Source organism: Cynoglossus semilaevis, chromosome 10, assembly GCF_000523025.1.
Source record: "Cynoglossus semilaevis isolate Cse_v1.0 chromosome 10, Cse_v1.0, whole genome shotgun sequence".
Classification (NCBI taxonomy): Eukaryota; Metazoa; Chordata; class Actinopteri; order Pleuronectiformes; family Cynoglossidae; genus Cynoglossus; species Cynoglossus semilaevis.
Window position 1 is genome coordinate 9,552,446 of NC_024316.1, and position 17,332 is coordinate 9,569,777.

General features: G+C 40.1%; 1 protein-coding gene across 2 annotated transcripts in view; it reads left to right on the plus strand.

Moving 5' to 3' along the window:
* Positions 1 to 17,332, plus strand: part of LOC103384938 (kazrin) — a 117,896-nt gene that overhangs the window by 17,363 nt on the left and 83,201 nt on the right. For both annotated transcript variants that reach the window (XM_025059721.1, XM_008318651.3), the window contains exon 3: positions 17,011 to 17,203. In XM_025059721.1, the coding sequence (XP_024915489.1) occupies positions 17,011 to 17,203 (193 nt within the window). The remainder of the gene's footprint in view (positions 1 to 17,010; positions 17,204 to 17,332) is intronic.

Below are 17,332 nucleotides of genomic sequence, written 5' to 3' on the forward strand. Positions count from 1 at the left end.
TAGATGTAACACCATTAGACCCTGTCACTGCATCTTAGAAACTCTGAAGGTTAAACTGGACAGCATAGGATTCCGAAGAATAATTAAAGATGTGCAGTTTTGTGCCGTAGTACTCATTAAAATTCTATCCTCCAAGATAATATTTCATTCAGTTGGATAAGTTTGAATGCCAGTTCTAAAAGTTTGTAGACTAATATTCTGGCAAAAAGAAACCAAACTCTTGTGATGTTAATGAAGGAGAACGCAGCCTGTAGATACTGGAAGAAGATGCTGTTGATCCACAATGACTGATGGTCCTGTCTGGGTCACTCTGTCTGTCCCTCTGCAACCTGGGCCTCAGCTGGGCCTCCAGGGAACGGTTTTACCCACATGTAATCCATCACGCTGGTCCCATCTGCCCTCTCAGACCTTCCTCTGTCTCCACCACTGCTGCCTATTAGGCCCTGCTCCAAGGAGGGCCATCCAGAGAAACCTGCTGACAAATTACAATGATAAAGTGCAGTGAAAATGATGTCATTTGTGTCAAACCGGGTTTTGGTTGCCTGTGTTCAAAACAAATTTCTAGTCAGGAATAAAAAGGCTTTTCTTAGATGGAGATCAAAAGTAATATATTTGTGATTCAATGCTAAACAACATGTTTGTGGAATATCAATAAGGAGACGTATTTGAAAGTTGAATTGGTGCCAAAAATACATTTTGGTGCAAAACAGGTGATGCAGCTAAATGGCTGCATCATTTTTCTGCATTATTTCAGGATTTATTTTAATGCAGATATTTGATGACGACTGACCCTCGGAGCTGAACACAGTGTGAGGAAAGACTGAGTGTCCTTTAGGCCCCTGGGATAATGGGAGATACATGTGTCCTCTGAACAAACAGGCTGAAGGTCAGGGTTTGGAAACAGAAGTGGTCACAATAGATCAGACTGTACTGAATGGTTGTAACCCTGTGTGGTTTTTACTGCATACAATACTAGGATGTACTGTCAATGGTTAACTGTGAACTTCTGTAAACGGAACTGAATTTGTAAATGAACCAAAGAGTTAAAAAAGGTCTTCATCCAAATGGACAGCTTTATCTATTTTTAATATATATATATATATATATATGTGCTTCCTGCTGTTGCTTAAAGGTCGATTTCATTAATTTAAAAAATGTCCTCAGCTGAAGCCTGATGCAGTATTTTATACTCGGTGAATACCAGTATGATGGATGGTGTTGGTTGGTGGCCGGCTCCTCATTGTTCTCCTCATGTAAAGATCACTTTTTTCCCTCCTGCTAACAACACGCCGTCCATGTAATGATGCTGCATTAGCAGGTCACCACCACCATGTGCGTTTGTGTGAGCACGGAAACTGACAGGTTACCATAGAAACAACCCATTAGCACATTAGCTTACCATTATTAAAAGAATCTACAGTCGGAGGGGTGAAAGAGTTTGTTTGTGCATCAACACCTCGTGTTTTTTTCACTTTTTTTTCCCCCTCACCTTCTGTTGCCCTGAAAACTCAGCTACTGCTCCCAGGACCAGAGGCTGTGATCTCAGATTTACACTGGTCTGTCTCTGCCTCAGACACAGACGTGTGTTTTGCTTGTAGATTAGCACAGATCAAAGCATAACCTTTGATCCTACTGCCACTGAAAAGGCGTTTGTTTCATGTCATTGTCCAAAATGTACACCAACAAATTCAAATTTATTAGTAAAGTACATTTAGAGTGTAGTTGTAAAACACATCCAATAAATAAAATGAGTCATATTGGACATGCACATCAATCACATATAAGCTGAAAAGCAAAAAATGTCATGTAATATCACCAAAATGTCAACTCGTGGCATCAACGATCGAAATCAAGTTATTTGACATTTCAAAAGAATAATGAAAAAAAGGGTCGCTTCTCCTTCCAGCTCAGTGTGAGATCCTTTTTACGGTAATTCACTCATATTCCATGTTTAGATTAAATCCAGATCAGATGTTCTTGTCATGGTGAGATAAAATGTGAATTAATTAATCATGTCTGAGAAAAGGAAACGTACTGAAAAGTAGTGATCCGAAAAAGAAACCCTGTGGTACACCACAGACGGAAAACTTCAAATTCATTACCCTTCGTTTTCTCACATCATTTACAGAAATGTCCTTACAGTCCGTTCGTAGTGACTTGGACTGGTGTGTTTTGTCCAAGGATTGGAGGATCATGGCATCAAACAGCCAACCTTCTGGTTAGAGGACGAACCGTTCTACCTCCAGGGCACCCCCCTCTGCCCCCACAAACACACACATGTGCAGTTTATGTATCCTAAAATAAACTTTGTCTTTGTACAGTGAGGTGCAGCCTGGACACAGCAGCCTACACTAAGGTCATAGGTATTTGAAGGTAAATCGCACTAATGACAGAAGTTTTTATCAGCGTTCACAGCAAAACCAACTGATCCAAATTAATTGTCCATTTTCCTTGAGTCCTTTTGAATAAATCAATAAAGAAGTGTGGAGTACGCAGCTCTGAGGTGTTTAGGTTTTCAATAATTACTTCTCTGTGGCTTATTTTAAAAAATAATTAAGATTTTCATCGTCTCGGTGTCATCATTATTCAGTACTGGGACATAAATTGAGGCAATTTCTCCGGGTGCAAAAATAATTTAAGGGAATTTATCTGTGTGCTGCAGCTGTAGCAGCAGGAGCGGCGTTTAGATAAGAACACACAGTGCGCTTAGTTTGGGTTTTAATTGTTCTGTATTAATTCCTCTTTATTTTTCATTACTGTTTCAGTAATGGAAGTACTGGAAAACTTGGTTTGAAAGAAGCAGTACTACTCTTATCGTCCTGTAAGGTACTTTCTACAAGTGATAATTAGCAGTTTCCTGTTATGTAGAGCAGTGTTTCCCAAACTTTTTTTCTGGGGACCCATATTTTAAAAGTCACAACCCTTCACGACCCAAGTCAATAGACATTGTTTGTAAAATCCTGGGAAACATGATGCGAGAAGACCCCCCCAAAAAATCTCTTGTGACCCACTTGAGGGTTGCGACCCATTCTTTTAGAAACAATGATGTAGAAGATGCTAAAAATCTCTGCACTCAGTTTTTGTGTTGGTTGGCTCAACTTTTGTTTCTACATTGTATTATACACAGAGATGCTAGTTTCTGAGAGCTCGGGATTGAATTGAAGGGTTAAAAAGTTGAAAGTCCATAAGAAAGTTAGAGACACTGCACCATTATCACCTTTAATCCCCGAGTAAATGAACCATCAATTTGAGAAGAAAATCATGAAAAAAAAATGACTGCAACCCCTGAAGCTCTGCAACTTTTTGATATGAATTTTTTTATATCAATATTTGAGAGTGATAACCCATCTTAATGTGTTTTTTATTGATATGCTTCAGCCAGGATCAGTTTGTTCAATATCAAACAGATCCATCAAATTAAAGTTTCTCAACGTTAAGTCCACGATACGTCAAGTCCACAAGTTCAGTAGTTGGTTTTAAAAATGCAGGATAATTAAAATGTGTCAAATTATTCTGCAAAACCTAAACCTGGTTTAAACTTCATCTACATCTTTTTTTGTCTGTTCTCTTTCATATTAAAACATTTTTCCTGCTTGGAGGTTTTGCATAATTTAGGAAATAATTTTCATTGACATTGACAGAACTCTGTGGTATTTTCCCCACATTTCAATACCGGCATATTTTTAGGACAGATCAAAGCAAACGTGTCTTTCTTCCTTTTCCTTTCTCCTGGAGGTCATCACTCTCCGTGGTTTCTCTGTCCCGACACATTTGTGGGTCTTTCATCTTAACTCGTTGTGAAAACTCGCCACCGTCTAATAGATAAAATACTAAATTAGAACAAATGACTTTCACATTCTCAGCAGACAATGGTGTGTCACTCACCCCCCCCCCCCCCCCCTTTAGCGTCCGATACACAAGCACTCAGTCTGTGTGTGATTAGGAACGAAGGGGGAAACAAAACAGACAGCAGTGCAAGAAGAAATGCTAAATGAAAGCCCTTAGCATTATCGATAGCATCTATTAGCTGCCTCTGCTGGATAGCTACACATTATTCAGAGCAGCTCGGTGTATTCACAGAGACTTCCATAGATTCCATTAGTCTCAATGAACATTCCTTTGTAACAAATAACACTGCGAATATTATTTGTAATGGGTTTTAACAGAGATTAACAGCCACAGAGGAGTCACGTGTTGTCTTAACGTTTGCAAAGGTTTCCCTCCTAAAAAGACCTTGCACGTGTGTTTGATTTTGGGGGGGGTGCATCTACTTTAGGTTTATCCCAGAACTTAAATCAGTCTGTGTGTGTTGACACACTGATCTAACTAACGCTGGGCTTCTCTCTCTCTCGCTGCTCACTGACTGTTTTTACAGACAGTCCTGATTCGTTTGCACCTCTGTAATCTAACTGTGTTGACGATTATGTGCTGTGGATCCTGGCAGCAACACAGAGAACTTAGGAACTGCATCACTCACTTTATATTTTGGACCGTTGTCTGTAAATGAAATAGAGGGAGATGTACACGGAAATACCAGCAAAGACTCAGTTAGTACGTCACCACCTGTACACCCTGTTCTCAAACTTACTTAAATGTAAACATTTTCATGTCTACAAGTGGTAAAACAGTGGTCACAAAACTTCGGCCCGGGGTCCACTTTTGGCCAGTGAACTCCCTAAAACCGGCCGCCATCAAGAATTCCATTTTAAATGTTATTTTAATTGTTATATATATACATATATAAAGGGCGAGAAATTAAAGCTTAGGAAAAAAATAAAATAAAATCTCAGCCAGAATTAAAAGTCATCATTTATATGGAGATTTATGGCAGAAGTTTTCAGTCAACTTTTCAAACTGGAGCTCCAGCTGTTTGTCCTAAAAGAGGTTTGTCTTCCAGTGGTTTTGAAAATAGAATATTTGGAAAAAAAAATCTGGTTTGCCTCCAATAAAATGACAAAGAAAAAGGGCTCACACTGGATGTCATTTATTTAATTCCCTCATGGAATTGCTTTTGTGGGACGTGTATTAAAAAGCTTAGCGGGCGATGATGTTGATTCAGGATTACGAAGTAGAAACATTTAATTTAATATCTGGTCGGACTTGTAGTTCCTGCTGGAGAAAACTAAAGAGAAATGAAAACAGCATGAATTCATTTGAAGTTGTTTTCACTTATAGACAAAAACACTAGTTAATTAGAGGGAACATTAAGCAGAGTAAAATGTTTAAAGAAACTTTTACTTTAGAATTCTGCCTTTAGGGGCTTAATTCTGCTCTTGGTGTATTGCACTAGTATAATAGTACACATTTTTATTATTTCACAAATAAACTAACATTTCACAGAAATAAAACAACGGTTTATATCAGGCAGGGGCAAACATGCAGCTCTTTCATCTTTCTAATCCGGCCCGCCAAACTTTTCCAATTTATATAATTTATATTATCATTATACTTCTGCCTTTTCCTTGCGCTGCCTACGTTTCCCCAATTGATAGCCTGGAAAATGATAAAAGCATTTTAGCATTTTTGCTTTTATGCATGACTTTTACATTAGTTCACATGAACGCTCCATCTATCTGCTCCTGACCTGGGCCCACGAGTCAAATGTTAACCCACGCCTGGTTTATATTCTATTATACTTTACATTATATTATATCATATATTATGTGTATAAAAGCACACATTATGAATCTGTGTATATATCTGTGTATTACATATATTATATAACATATATTAAATAACTCCATACATTTTTATGTTATCAACACCTCGCTTCTTTGCTCTTTTACTTGGGGTTTGACAACATCCCTATGTCAATTACTGCCCTCTACAGGTGTTACAGTGTCCTAATGATTTGGTAAAAGAACTGCTAAATAACAAGTGCAGCACTTCCTGTGTTTCATTTTAATGACTCAGGGGATTGATTATTTTTTATAGATATTTTTCCTGTGTAATTCCTGCCTACTCTGCCTACTGTGAGAGTGAAACGTGTCAATCACAGAGCTGGAGTGTGATCTCAGACTCCTAATGCAGGCATTCGTTAGTGAATATAAGCTGCTGGTCTCACATGGTTTCCATTTCAGTATTACTGGCAGTTAGCAGTCATTTACATTTCACTATGGAGAGAGTATTAGAAAATCAGTCAGATGCAAAAGTGTGGGCCGGTTGAATTGTTCGTGGGCAAATATGATTGGCATTTTTCAGTTAATACTGTCAGAAGGACTTAATGTTTTTTGAGCCTTAATTAACTGTAGAAAATTGGAATGACCCCAGCCACGGTGGAGCTGGCTTGATCTCTCTCTCTCTCTCTCTCTCTCTCTCTCTCTTTCTCTCTCTCTCTCTCTCTCTCTCTGTCTCTCTGCTTGAGTCGATTAACCATCTACAACCTGAGGCGTGAAAGAATGCAGAGTTGTTCCTGATTGATGTCAATTCATATCACATATGATGGAAAGGTCTGATAACTGCACTACCAGACTCTGCTCCTGCCAAATTATGACAAAGGTCAGGACCCAAGTTTGAATTCTTTCCCGTATTTGTGGTTCTGTATCGCTGCCTGAGAAGGTCAGATGAGCTGGGTATGTAAACAGCAGCATTGTTATGGAGGAGGCTGCCTCCCGTCCAAGTGTCAGACCCAGCATTATATGTTTTCTTTAGGGCTAAAAGTGACTGCTATGAAATGCTGCCACCTCACTCCTGATGTGGAAGGTTCCACCAAAACGATTCAGTCACAGTCGGCGCTTCTGTCATGAAATATTCATCGCATTTTTCAGAGAGTGAGCATTAACGTTTAAATAAGAATAGAATACGAATTTTCCCGCAGCACACCATTGATCTGGCAAATATCATTAGTCGAATGTCTCAGTGTTGCTGAATATTGAACGCTGGCTCGACCGACCGTGGCAGAATATGATTCACAGTCTTTTCACAGAGGGGAAAGAGGGGAAAAGGCAGGGATATATGTCACGTTCTGCTTATGTTTGTTGGTGTTGGAAATTCACCAGTTTAAAATGATATGAAGAGTGTATCAATGTTAGAGTTTTCTCTACCATCACAGCTCTTCATTGAATTTGGATGTTGATGATTTTCCTTTCCCTCCGGATAATTAGACTTTAAGTTATCTGTGACTGTTTCTCAGCTCATTGGAATGGCTCTGCATTTTTCCCCACTATCGACTCATTCTGACGACAGTAGTGAATAACAGTGAGCACAGCAATGCATCATGGTAATTATTCCAGTAGCCCACTTGTGCATATTGATAACTTCTGTACTTACACAGCCTTGTCATTACAATATAATTTCAGTCAAATTACAGAAATTCTACGTGGTGACCTTTGACACTGTTTTTAAGGAACTCCTAACAGTGGGTGTTAGGAATTAAGGAATAAATGCTGATACACACACACATATATATATATATATATATGTTTAGTTGTCATGATTTTTTAAACAATTATTAGACAAAGTACCGGCAGACAACAGTTTTATTTCAATGGTACCAGACTAAGACTCTCTTTTCTTCTGCTTTTTGCAAATTAAATTGCTCATAAGGCATTATGGGATGTTTACCCCGACCTTGACCTATACTGTAGATAAAGTTTACCACAATTTTTTTTTTTTTAGTTGTCATGAATTTTAGATGAAGGATGTATTATTCAGCAGTGACATCGTCCTTGCCCTCTAAACGTCTGAAATGACAAGTCCTTGACATGGACAAAACCCCAGGGACTGGTCTTCCTGTCCATCTTCTCTAAACTTTACTTTACCACCGGCTCAGATGAGCAAACACCTGGGAACTGTACAAAAGTCCAGGTACTGACTGTAGTTCCTCATACTTGGTAGTACTTTTTTGATGGAGATAGTTTGATCAATGAATTGTAAAGAACTTACACCACCAGAATACACCATGTGAATCACTAACTATCCTTTATGATATCATACACCATGTGAATCACTAACTATCCTCAAAGAAACCACATCTGTTTAGGTCTGTGTTTCTGTTAGCGGTGTGTGGTAATGGATTAGTCGTATCCTTATCATACAGTAAATGAAAGCTTTTGCTGGACTTGTTTCTAATTTTCTCCTTCATTACTTCTTTTTTCTATCTGCTCCAAAAACGAGCGAGAGATAAGAATCATCTCCAGTTTGTCCAAAGTGACAATGAGAAAAGTTGAGTCTGGGAAAACAAGCCTAACCAGCTGAAAAACATAGGTTTCTGTTGTGGTTCGTAGAAAGAAAGTCTTGCTCTGTTGCTTCCTCCTGGCTCAGGTGGTGATTTGTTTGTGTCCCTTTCCTCCTATCATCAGCACCTGCTTTACTATATACAAATTCAATTCTGCTGTAAAATTAGTTTGTTTGCAATAATTGGCCATTTTTGATTGTGCTAATGGGCACAACGGAACCCTGAGCGGTTGATGGACGAGGACCTACACTGTGTTAAGGCACTTCATTCTCTAATTCCCGTTTCCTCCCAGTGATCATGATGACAGTGGGAGCACAAGTGATTCTGCCACGAATGAAATTGAGCGCAAATGTCATTAGGAACTGATGAGTTTTATATTATTTACAATACGAGGCCGGTGGGCTTCACGAGATCAGCTTATTGACACAGCATTGAACCCTGATGAATATTATTAAGAAATGTCAGTGAAACGAACACTTTTCTGGGTCGTCTCTGTGCACATATCGTTTAGGGATGGTTCGATGCAACTTTATTATGTCTGCTACTGATATCGTAAAATTGGAGTTTCTGCCAACACAATAATCAGTCTGATACCTTCTTTTCTCCTCCAACATGCTGCGGGTTACTGTTGCTCAGGTGATCGTGTCCTGTTTACGACATGTTGCGCAAAGTTAAGTCGAGTATTTAGAGTTTTTGTTGATAACAGAATATCAGGCCAATACCAATCGTGAGTATCTGATCATCTCTGTTTTCTTAGTCCTAGACTTTAGGCCCAAATCTAGTCTAGTCTAGATAAGGACTGGTGCATAAGAAGAATTTAGAAACCTGTGAACACAGTAAGTCTTTGGACTTTTTGCCTTCAAACGTGTTCAGAATATATAAATACAAGAGCGACTTTGTAACAAGGTCATGTTGCATAGTCACATGACTATGTTTCAATGTATGTATAATCCAAACCAATGGCTGTTGCAGTAAAAACAAATGTTGATTTTTAAACAAACATTCAGCCAATACAGAAACCCCTGTTCTGCAGCTGAGTCGATGATACGAGCCACTGGAAAATAAGGACAAAACTCCTTTGTTATTTGAGGGGGATCAAGGGGTGCAGGCATGGAGAACAAAAAATACAAATCTTTTGATGTTTAAAGTTAAACAATCTGAAGGGTCTGTTAATGAGTCTAAGGTATGTTTATGAGTGGCTCTTAGCCATATTTTCATCAAAAGGTTCTCAGTCGTACGAAAAAAAAAAAACCAACCCAACTTTATCCTGTTATTCTGCAAGAAATATCTCTGGTATTTTTCCTCTACCCTTCGTGCTGAAGTGTAGTGCTTGTCATTGGCATGCTGTGCTTTTGAAGGAAAGTGCTTTTGAAAGGATGCATCAAGGCAGAGAGCGTCGGCTCATGCACACAAACACACCTCACAACACCTAAACAGAGCTGCTCTCAATCCTTGTCACAGAGACGACCACTGCTGAATACAGAGTGGAGGAGGTGGAAGCTGCAACACACAATTATTCTTATGCCCTCTGTTACTATCACACACTCACTCACACACACACACACACACACACACACACAAGAGATGGACACACCATGTACAGACACATGCAATTAAGTACACTTACTGGAACAGCACACGCCACCTACACAGAGATGATTTTAGTTCACTGAACACTAAAAGCATCAGACGGACGACTACACACTTCCTCTCAGCTGACAAACCCGACCATCTGTGTTCTGTAAAGGCCACCGTGCAGACTCTCAGCCCAGGGCGTGGGTTAGAATTCATATTAACAGCTGTCACACGCTGCGTTTTCACCGTTTGTTGTTTGATAAGCCATTGTTTTGTTGTTTTGAGAACAGTCGTGTGTTAATAAATGAAGTGCACGACAATGTATATATGAATAGCCACATATAAATAACCTTGTTATAAACCTGTACAATGAGAGAAGTTACTGACAAAAAACCCCAGAAATGGACAACAAATACAGAGTAGCAAAAAATCAGCAGGAGTGACCCCTGTAGGCACTGAGGTGCATAAGCACTAACGAAGGATATAAACCTAATGTCATGTGATTTATTATAATAAGATGATGTAACACATGGGTTTCAAAACCCATGGCTCAGGACCTCATATGGCCCGCTAACCCCACAAATGGTCAGTGACTAGATGTCAATAATCATGTCATTTTGTCCTTGTGATAATCTTTTAAACATCACTTCAAGCCTTAAAATTAGTATTAGTATAGGTTAAAACAAACAACAAAATAAAACATCGTTCATAATCAGATACTAAATAAAACAGAAATAATGTAAGTTATGCATTCTTTCTGTGTGGCCCAGCACCAAATGACCCACGGACCAGTGCCGGTCTGTGGCCCAGGGGTTGGGCACCACTGCTGTAAAGTATTTATATTGAACAAAAATATCTAATGATCAACATTGACTGTACTCTCCATAATGTGAGTCCTCGATCCACTGGCATGTGTCCCTGAGGTCCGTTGACATCTGTCAATCACTGACACTTGTGGAATCTAACTGGCTCCGACTGGCACAAACTTTGGTGGGATTCAAACTAGCGACCTGTGGGTTACACAGCTGTCTGATCCCTCTGGGACACGGCGCTAACTGCTGGTCTCTGATGTCCAGCTGCTCTCCATCAGCACCAAACAGTTTAAAGAGCGAAGGCAGAGCAGCTGTGAATAAACACACCGCTGCAGTGAACATCGCTCTTCTCCACTCCGTCTGTGTCTGTTCTTTGTCTTCGTTTCTGACACATCCTGATGACTGAAGCTTTTTGTTGCACAGTACCAGTAGCTCGCTCCACCCCCACCACCCCCGTCACAGTCCTCCGCAGTTAGCTATTTCTGACACAATTACCACTCACTATATTCCCTACTGTATGTGCTAAAGATTGTTTCACGAGGCAGAGCCACGCAACCTTTGGTTCAATTTAAGGAAAAGTGGAAACAGGAGATTTATTGCTAACAAACGTTTTAAAAATGTAATTATTTTGATGATTGTCCGTAGTTAAATCAAGAGTAACTCATGTATCCAAAGTAGTTACATTAAGGGCACTGGACTGGTTAGGTTAGGTCTTGAAGAAGTTCTCGAAGAAACCCAGCAAGACCTGGATGACTGAGAATAAAAGATTTTTATGATGTACTATCTAACAGAGCTTAGATAAAATAGTTTTCTTTGACAACCATGGTATATGAAGTGTAAGAGGGGACATGGGGGAGAGAAAGACAGTAGTGCAAAAAAAAAAAAAAAAGAGAAAAACTGATATACAGTGGTAGTCCCCCCAGCGGTCTAGGCCTACATTAGAAAAGCAGTACATTCATATAAAAGGTTTGCTTGGATCCAACTGGTTATTATTATAATACAATATGTTTATTTTGTTGGCTGAACTGAAAATAGTTTTATTATTGTTTCATGAAAATTCACATGGGAAATTATTCAGGCTGGAGTCGTTTGATTTTTCAATTTTGCACTTTAAGCTATGTATAAGTTTAAAAACATCAGAGAAGAGTTCGGGGAACACATTTATTTGAATATATCTTTAAAGACTTGTGCTTTTAATTACACTTATGTAAATGAATGACGTCATAGTGCGGGTCATAACCTGCTGAAGTGGACTCTTCACAGACAAAATACGTTCAGGACTCACTTCCAGTTTGTCAGCGATACCTTAGGGTATTTTTGGTTTTTATTTTTTGGAGTGCAGTCTTCATCCTCTCCCAAAAGTGACAAAATGAAAGACAGTTTTTGTGACTGTGATCGTAAAGTAGAAAGACTTTCATGGGCGACATCTTTTTTTAAATTCTTTTATTTTTTGCAGCCATTTCTCTCCTTGTTGTTCCCTTTTCCACTGTCGGTCTGTGTTCCCACTCTTCTGCTACTATGAGTGTGTGTTTGTGTGTGTGTTCAGTGTGGTTTGTCAGTGCACAGTCACAATATTCTTTTTCTCATCTCTTTACTGCCTTAAGATGATCTGATCTTGATTACAGATCCAGATAGTGTTCACTTACCAAAACTCCATTTCCTTCATCGTTTGGAGATTAAATCACTTCCTTCTGCTTGAAAGAAGCAAAAAAAGAAGTAACCCCCTGCATTCACGTCGGCACCACTCTGCATTACAGCACCTTTTCCACCTGATTGGCTGGCCTTTCCAGATGCTATCAATGAGCAGGTGATTTTGGTGCAGCCTATAAGTTCTGCATTGCAGAGGAATAGTCTGAAATCAGTGAACCAGGACAGAAGTGTGGGTAACGTTGCGTTCTCTTTGTGCACAGTGCACTGTAATGATGCACTGTGAGTAATAAGCTTCAGACTTGGAAAAGAAAATAGATTTGCCTCCGTGTCAGTCTGATGCTTCAGTAGAATATATTCCCGCATGTATTCATAGCACATAAAACTGTGAATATGTGAAGCTTTGTGATTAGCCGTGTGTTTATCATGTACCTGTTTGTCTAATGCATCTGACTCAGTTGTCGAGGTCACATATATTTTATATCAAGTTTTATTCAAGAATGAAAGTGTGACTCACCGTCATGTATTTTTAAAATTGATTTCAAAATTGAAATTGGCCAAATGTTAGCGCCTGACTGTCAGTGGTTGCATTTGCATAATATACTAGAACAGTATGTTATTTACCACAACTGAATGAAAAAAAATGTAGGTAAAAAGACCTTTAACATGCTTTCTGGGCCACACAGTGTCAGATGTGTTCATCCTGCCTGCCTTACAGCATGTAGGTCACCAGTTTGATGGTCCAGTCCTGGCTCTTCTATAATCCTATCAAAACGCTGCTTCCTCAGCACCACAGCAGACCAGAGTGGGATTCAAACCCGGGATTCACTGATAACAGGTCTGATCCTGAAATAAAAGTTGAATGAATGAGTGCTCAGCACTTTTATTTCTTTGTAGTCAGTTTTAAAGTGAGAAATAATGACACTCAGTCCAGTGAGCAGCGAGGCTCAGCTGTGACGGTGGACTGACAGCAGAGCTCCAGACGTGAAACAAACAGCAGTTGGTTTTTACTTTACTTTCCTTTTCCTCCGCTAATGAAAATATACAAAACTAAATATACATAACAAAACTCAACCTTTTTTTGTCCTTGTGTCTCTAATAATGGAACATGTTCTCCTTTATCATCAGTTTGTCCCTGGTTTGTTTTTCTTCTGTTGCATCAGCCTTTCTGTTCACTTCACTTCATGTTAGCAAAAAAACCCATTTGAACAGACGTTATCGAAATGAGTAGGTTTGAACTTTAATGTTTTTATTTTACCTGCCATATCAGGAGTAATTACTATAAGACTAGCAGAGGGGGTGGGGGGACGACCTTGAGTGATTTTTTTTTTTTTTTTTTGTCATGTGAGTGTTAGCGCTGTGCTAACTGGTTGGGTTAGATCCATAGAGTTGGCTGTAAGGGGTCTAACACGTGGACGGACACTCAGCTGTGACACAATGAGAAATGGCTGCGGAGCTCTGATCCCACTCCCCACTGTCACCATTCACATGCTAATTCAGAGCCACTCATGACTGATCTCCCCCAGCCTCGGAGCCCAGAGTCCCTGCACTGAGCAGGGGGGACATGGCAGTGTCTATTGTCCCTAAGAACATGGACAAACCTACAAACATTTTACAAACTCTCCTCATCAGTTTTATTTGTTTCGTATGAACTTCAAATAGTCACTCAAAATTCAACATTCAAAAGATGCTACTGTTCCGTCAGATATACGTATGTGTTATATTTATTCAGTGTGTGTTGTTTCTGGTGTTACCTGTGGGGACATTTTGCCCGTCAACCTTTTGTTGCGGTTTGAGGTTTAGGGTTAGAATGAGGGTCCTATCACGGTGAGGCATAAGGTCGGGGTGAGGGCTGGGGATGGCGTTATGTCTATGTGAAGAACACACGAAATCTGTGTGTGCACAAACAGAATCATTAGACATGTGTAAACACACTGGTTAACAACGAGCTTGTTTTGTCTGGAACAGAATCCGTGTCACATTATCTATAGACAGCGTTCTCATTTTCTGTGTTTGGTTAAGAAATAAGACGCAGTTTTCTGTGCAGATAACACGACATCTCTTTGTGTGATTCGAAAAACATTAAAATGTGTGGAAACAGTTTCTTTTAGGAAAAGCTTTTTTTTTTACTCTACCAGGATGTGTGTCCTGGTAAACTGGGCTAGTCATCGTCATGGAGACGAAAGACTGATTTGAATTGAACCTAACTCATTAACTCCTGAGTCTTTAGGTAAACAGTAATACTTGAAGTAAAGATGAAAGGAAGAGTTTTACTAGTTTACCTAATGTAATTTGAGAGAAAGAGAGAGAGAGAGAGAGAGAGAATTCTCTCTCTCCTCTGTCTAATACTTCTTATGTGGCAGCAGGGTCATCTATAAATAACATGATGTTCATCTACAGGAGGGGGTGACTGGGATCTGGCCAAGTGAAGGGAGAAAGTGTGTGTGTGTGTGTTTATATGAGTGTTCAGTCTGGAGTAATCTTAGAGCAGCGCTGAGCAGAGCTGCCTGGCTGGACTTTCAGCAGTCCAGTTGTAAACTGTAACGAAAGCAGCAGTTTAATGAGGAAAGAGTAGTAAATGTCTCTGCTCCACTCTGCCCTCTCTGGCAGGTCCATGTAAATACACCATCATGTGCCTGACTCAACTGTTGACTTATTTGTCTCAGAACTCTGCAGTTACAGTTCAAGTCCAATCTAGTCGTCCGATGGAGTGTCTGTAACGATCACTCATTAGTTTTGGTTTCAGTAATGTACTGGAAGACAATGTTACATCGGTGACACACATCTGTGGGAAACAGGGTGACGTGCAGTGTGTGGGTAACACAGTGGGGACAGAAAGAGAAAAATGCTTACGGGCAGTTTTAGTTTTGTTGGATTAAAGGAAGGCTGTAAACAAATATTTGTGTATTAAACTGACTATCATCACATGAGACAATGTTTACAACAAAACCAAGCATTATATATATATATAAATATATATAAGGAATATACTTTTGTACAGAAAGTGAGCAGAGCTTTGACACAATGTTACTAAGTAGCACTGTTTTCATGTCTCAACAAACACACAACCTTGTTAAAGTGGTCTGGTCAGCTCAGCCAGCTGAGTCTGACTCTGTAGGTCACTCTGTTCATTACAGAGTGACCTACAATACAGAGACAACCAAGCGTTTACGTGGAAAAATGAGGCAAACCCAAACAGACTTTCTTCTGAAAAACAAGAAGAAGTAAAATAATATGTAAATGTAAATAGACAAAGGAAGCAGGTGAAGCTGTGGAGTCCTCTAAGGCTCTTCCTGTGTCATGTCTATTGACTGACATGTTTGTTCCGTCAGCTCAGCAGCTTTAATATTGAACTCCTCTGGAATCACCAACAGGCTTTTCTGTCACACAAGCTTCTAAAATCCAATCTGCGTCCTGTTGGATTACTGCAGCAGCTCAGTCATCTGATTCAACCAACAAAATGGGAAATGGTAACTTATTCTGTCAAATGTTGCTATTTGATAAACACTGTTGGAAATATAACTGCAAATAAGTTAATATGTATATATGGAGTGTGCCAAACCTACAGGTCTGTGGAGGTACTGCAGGGGGGCTGCAAAGTATTCGTTCGACTGATTAAATTCTAAAATGTATTTTCCCAAGTTGACGTTTGCACTGGTATCAGTTGACCAGACGTGTTTATTAATAGCCCTCCTAATTAGTGTTTCATGCTTGGATTTAATTATTGGAATCTCTTAGTAATGAATTCAAGTTAGCAAGAAATGTACATTTACAGAATTAGCCCTTTTTTATGTAAAACGTTTTTATATAGCAATCTTTTCTGCTCCATCATTTTCATATACGCATTCAAGAAACCTGCTTCAAACACCTGTGTGGTCTGTAATGGACTTGTTTTCTAAAAGACAGAAGTGATTGTTTGCTTTGAAACACAGGAAACATTTTCTCTCTGCCACTGAAGCCCGGTTTATTTATTCATTTTTTAGATTCTTTGTCTGCGTTTTAGAAATGAAAACAGAGAGATTCTGTGAGAATAGCGCTGTTTGCACAACCATTACCCTGACCCTACCACTGCTTCTTTGTCAAACCAATGACTTCATTTTTCTTTTCCATGGAGAATAAGCAAACCAAATGCACACAGAGGGACAGAGAAAGTTTCATTGTTTCACTTTAACCAGCTTCTACGAGCTGAGAGGAGAGAAAACCGTGTCACTGAAGTCACACACTTCACGCTCACCCTCAACACTATCTCCAGAGAGCAGCTGTGCTGAGAAACTTTGACTCCTTTGTACATATATGGGCCGGCTCACCTCCCCCTGACTTCCTCTGCCAATGGTACAGTCCATTTAAAAAAAGGTGCTTGTCATCTCTCAATGCTCTGTGTCCTTTCAACAGTCAGCTGCAGGGAGCACATTTCACAGGACCACTGCCGGCTCTCTGACACGCTCACACACTCACTCACTCACACACACACACTCACACACACACTCATGCAGTTAAGGAACTCCCACTCAGAAACGCACACTTCCTCATGCGCACAGACACACACACACACACACACACACACACCATCTCCTCCACAGTGCACTCTCCTTCCAGCAGATCTACATTTCCCTCTGAGCTCCATGCCACTCTTTACAGAACAGGACAAACTAAGGATTTAACTTGGCGCACTCTCTAGAAAAAGACACCCAGAGCAAACAGAAAGAGGATTTTCTTTTGGAAGAGGAGGACACCCTCCCTGACAGGAAATGGTCAAGTTGTCAGAATGACATCTTGTGTGGATTCCTCTGTCCTCTCCAGGCAAAAATCCTGAAAATGATGGATGACAACAAGCAGTTGGCCCAGCGCATCGATGGGGCCATTCAGTCAGCCAGCCAGGAGGTGACCAACCTGCGCTCAGAGCTGAGCTCCACCAGCCGCCGACTGGCTGAGCTGGGGGCTACAGACTCCTCCGCCGGCATGAGACCTGAGACCCTGCAGCACAACCACAACGGTAAGAGAGCCCACTCACAGGCTGGACTGAAGGAAAGTGTGTCCTGAGAAGGTGAAAGTATGAGGAGCATCTGGTACCACGGAGATGCTGATATGTGAAATATGCTGCCGTGTGTGTGTGTGTGTGTGT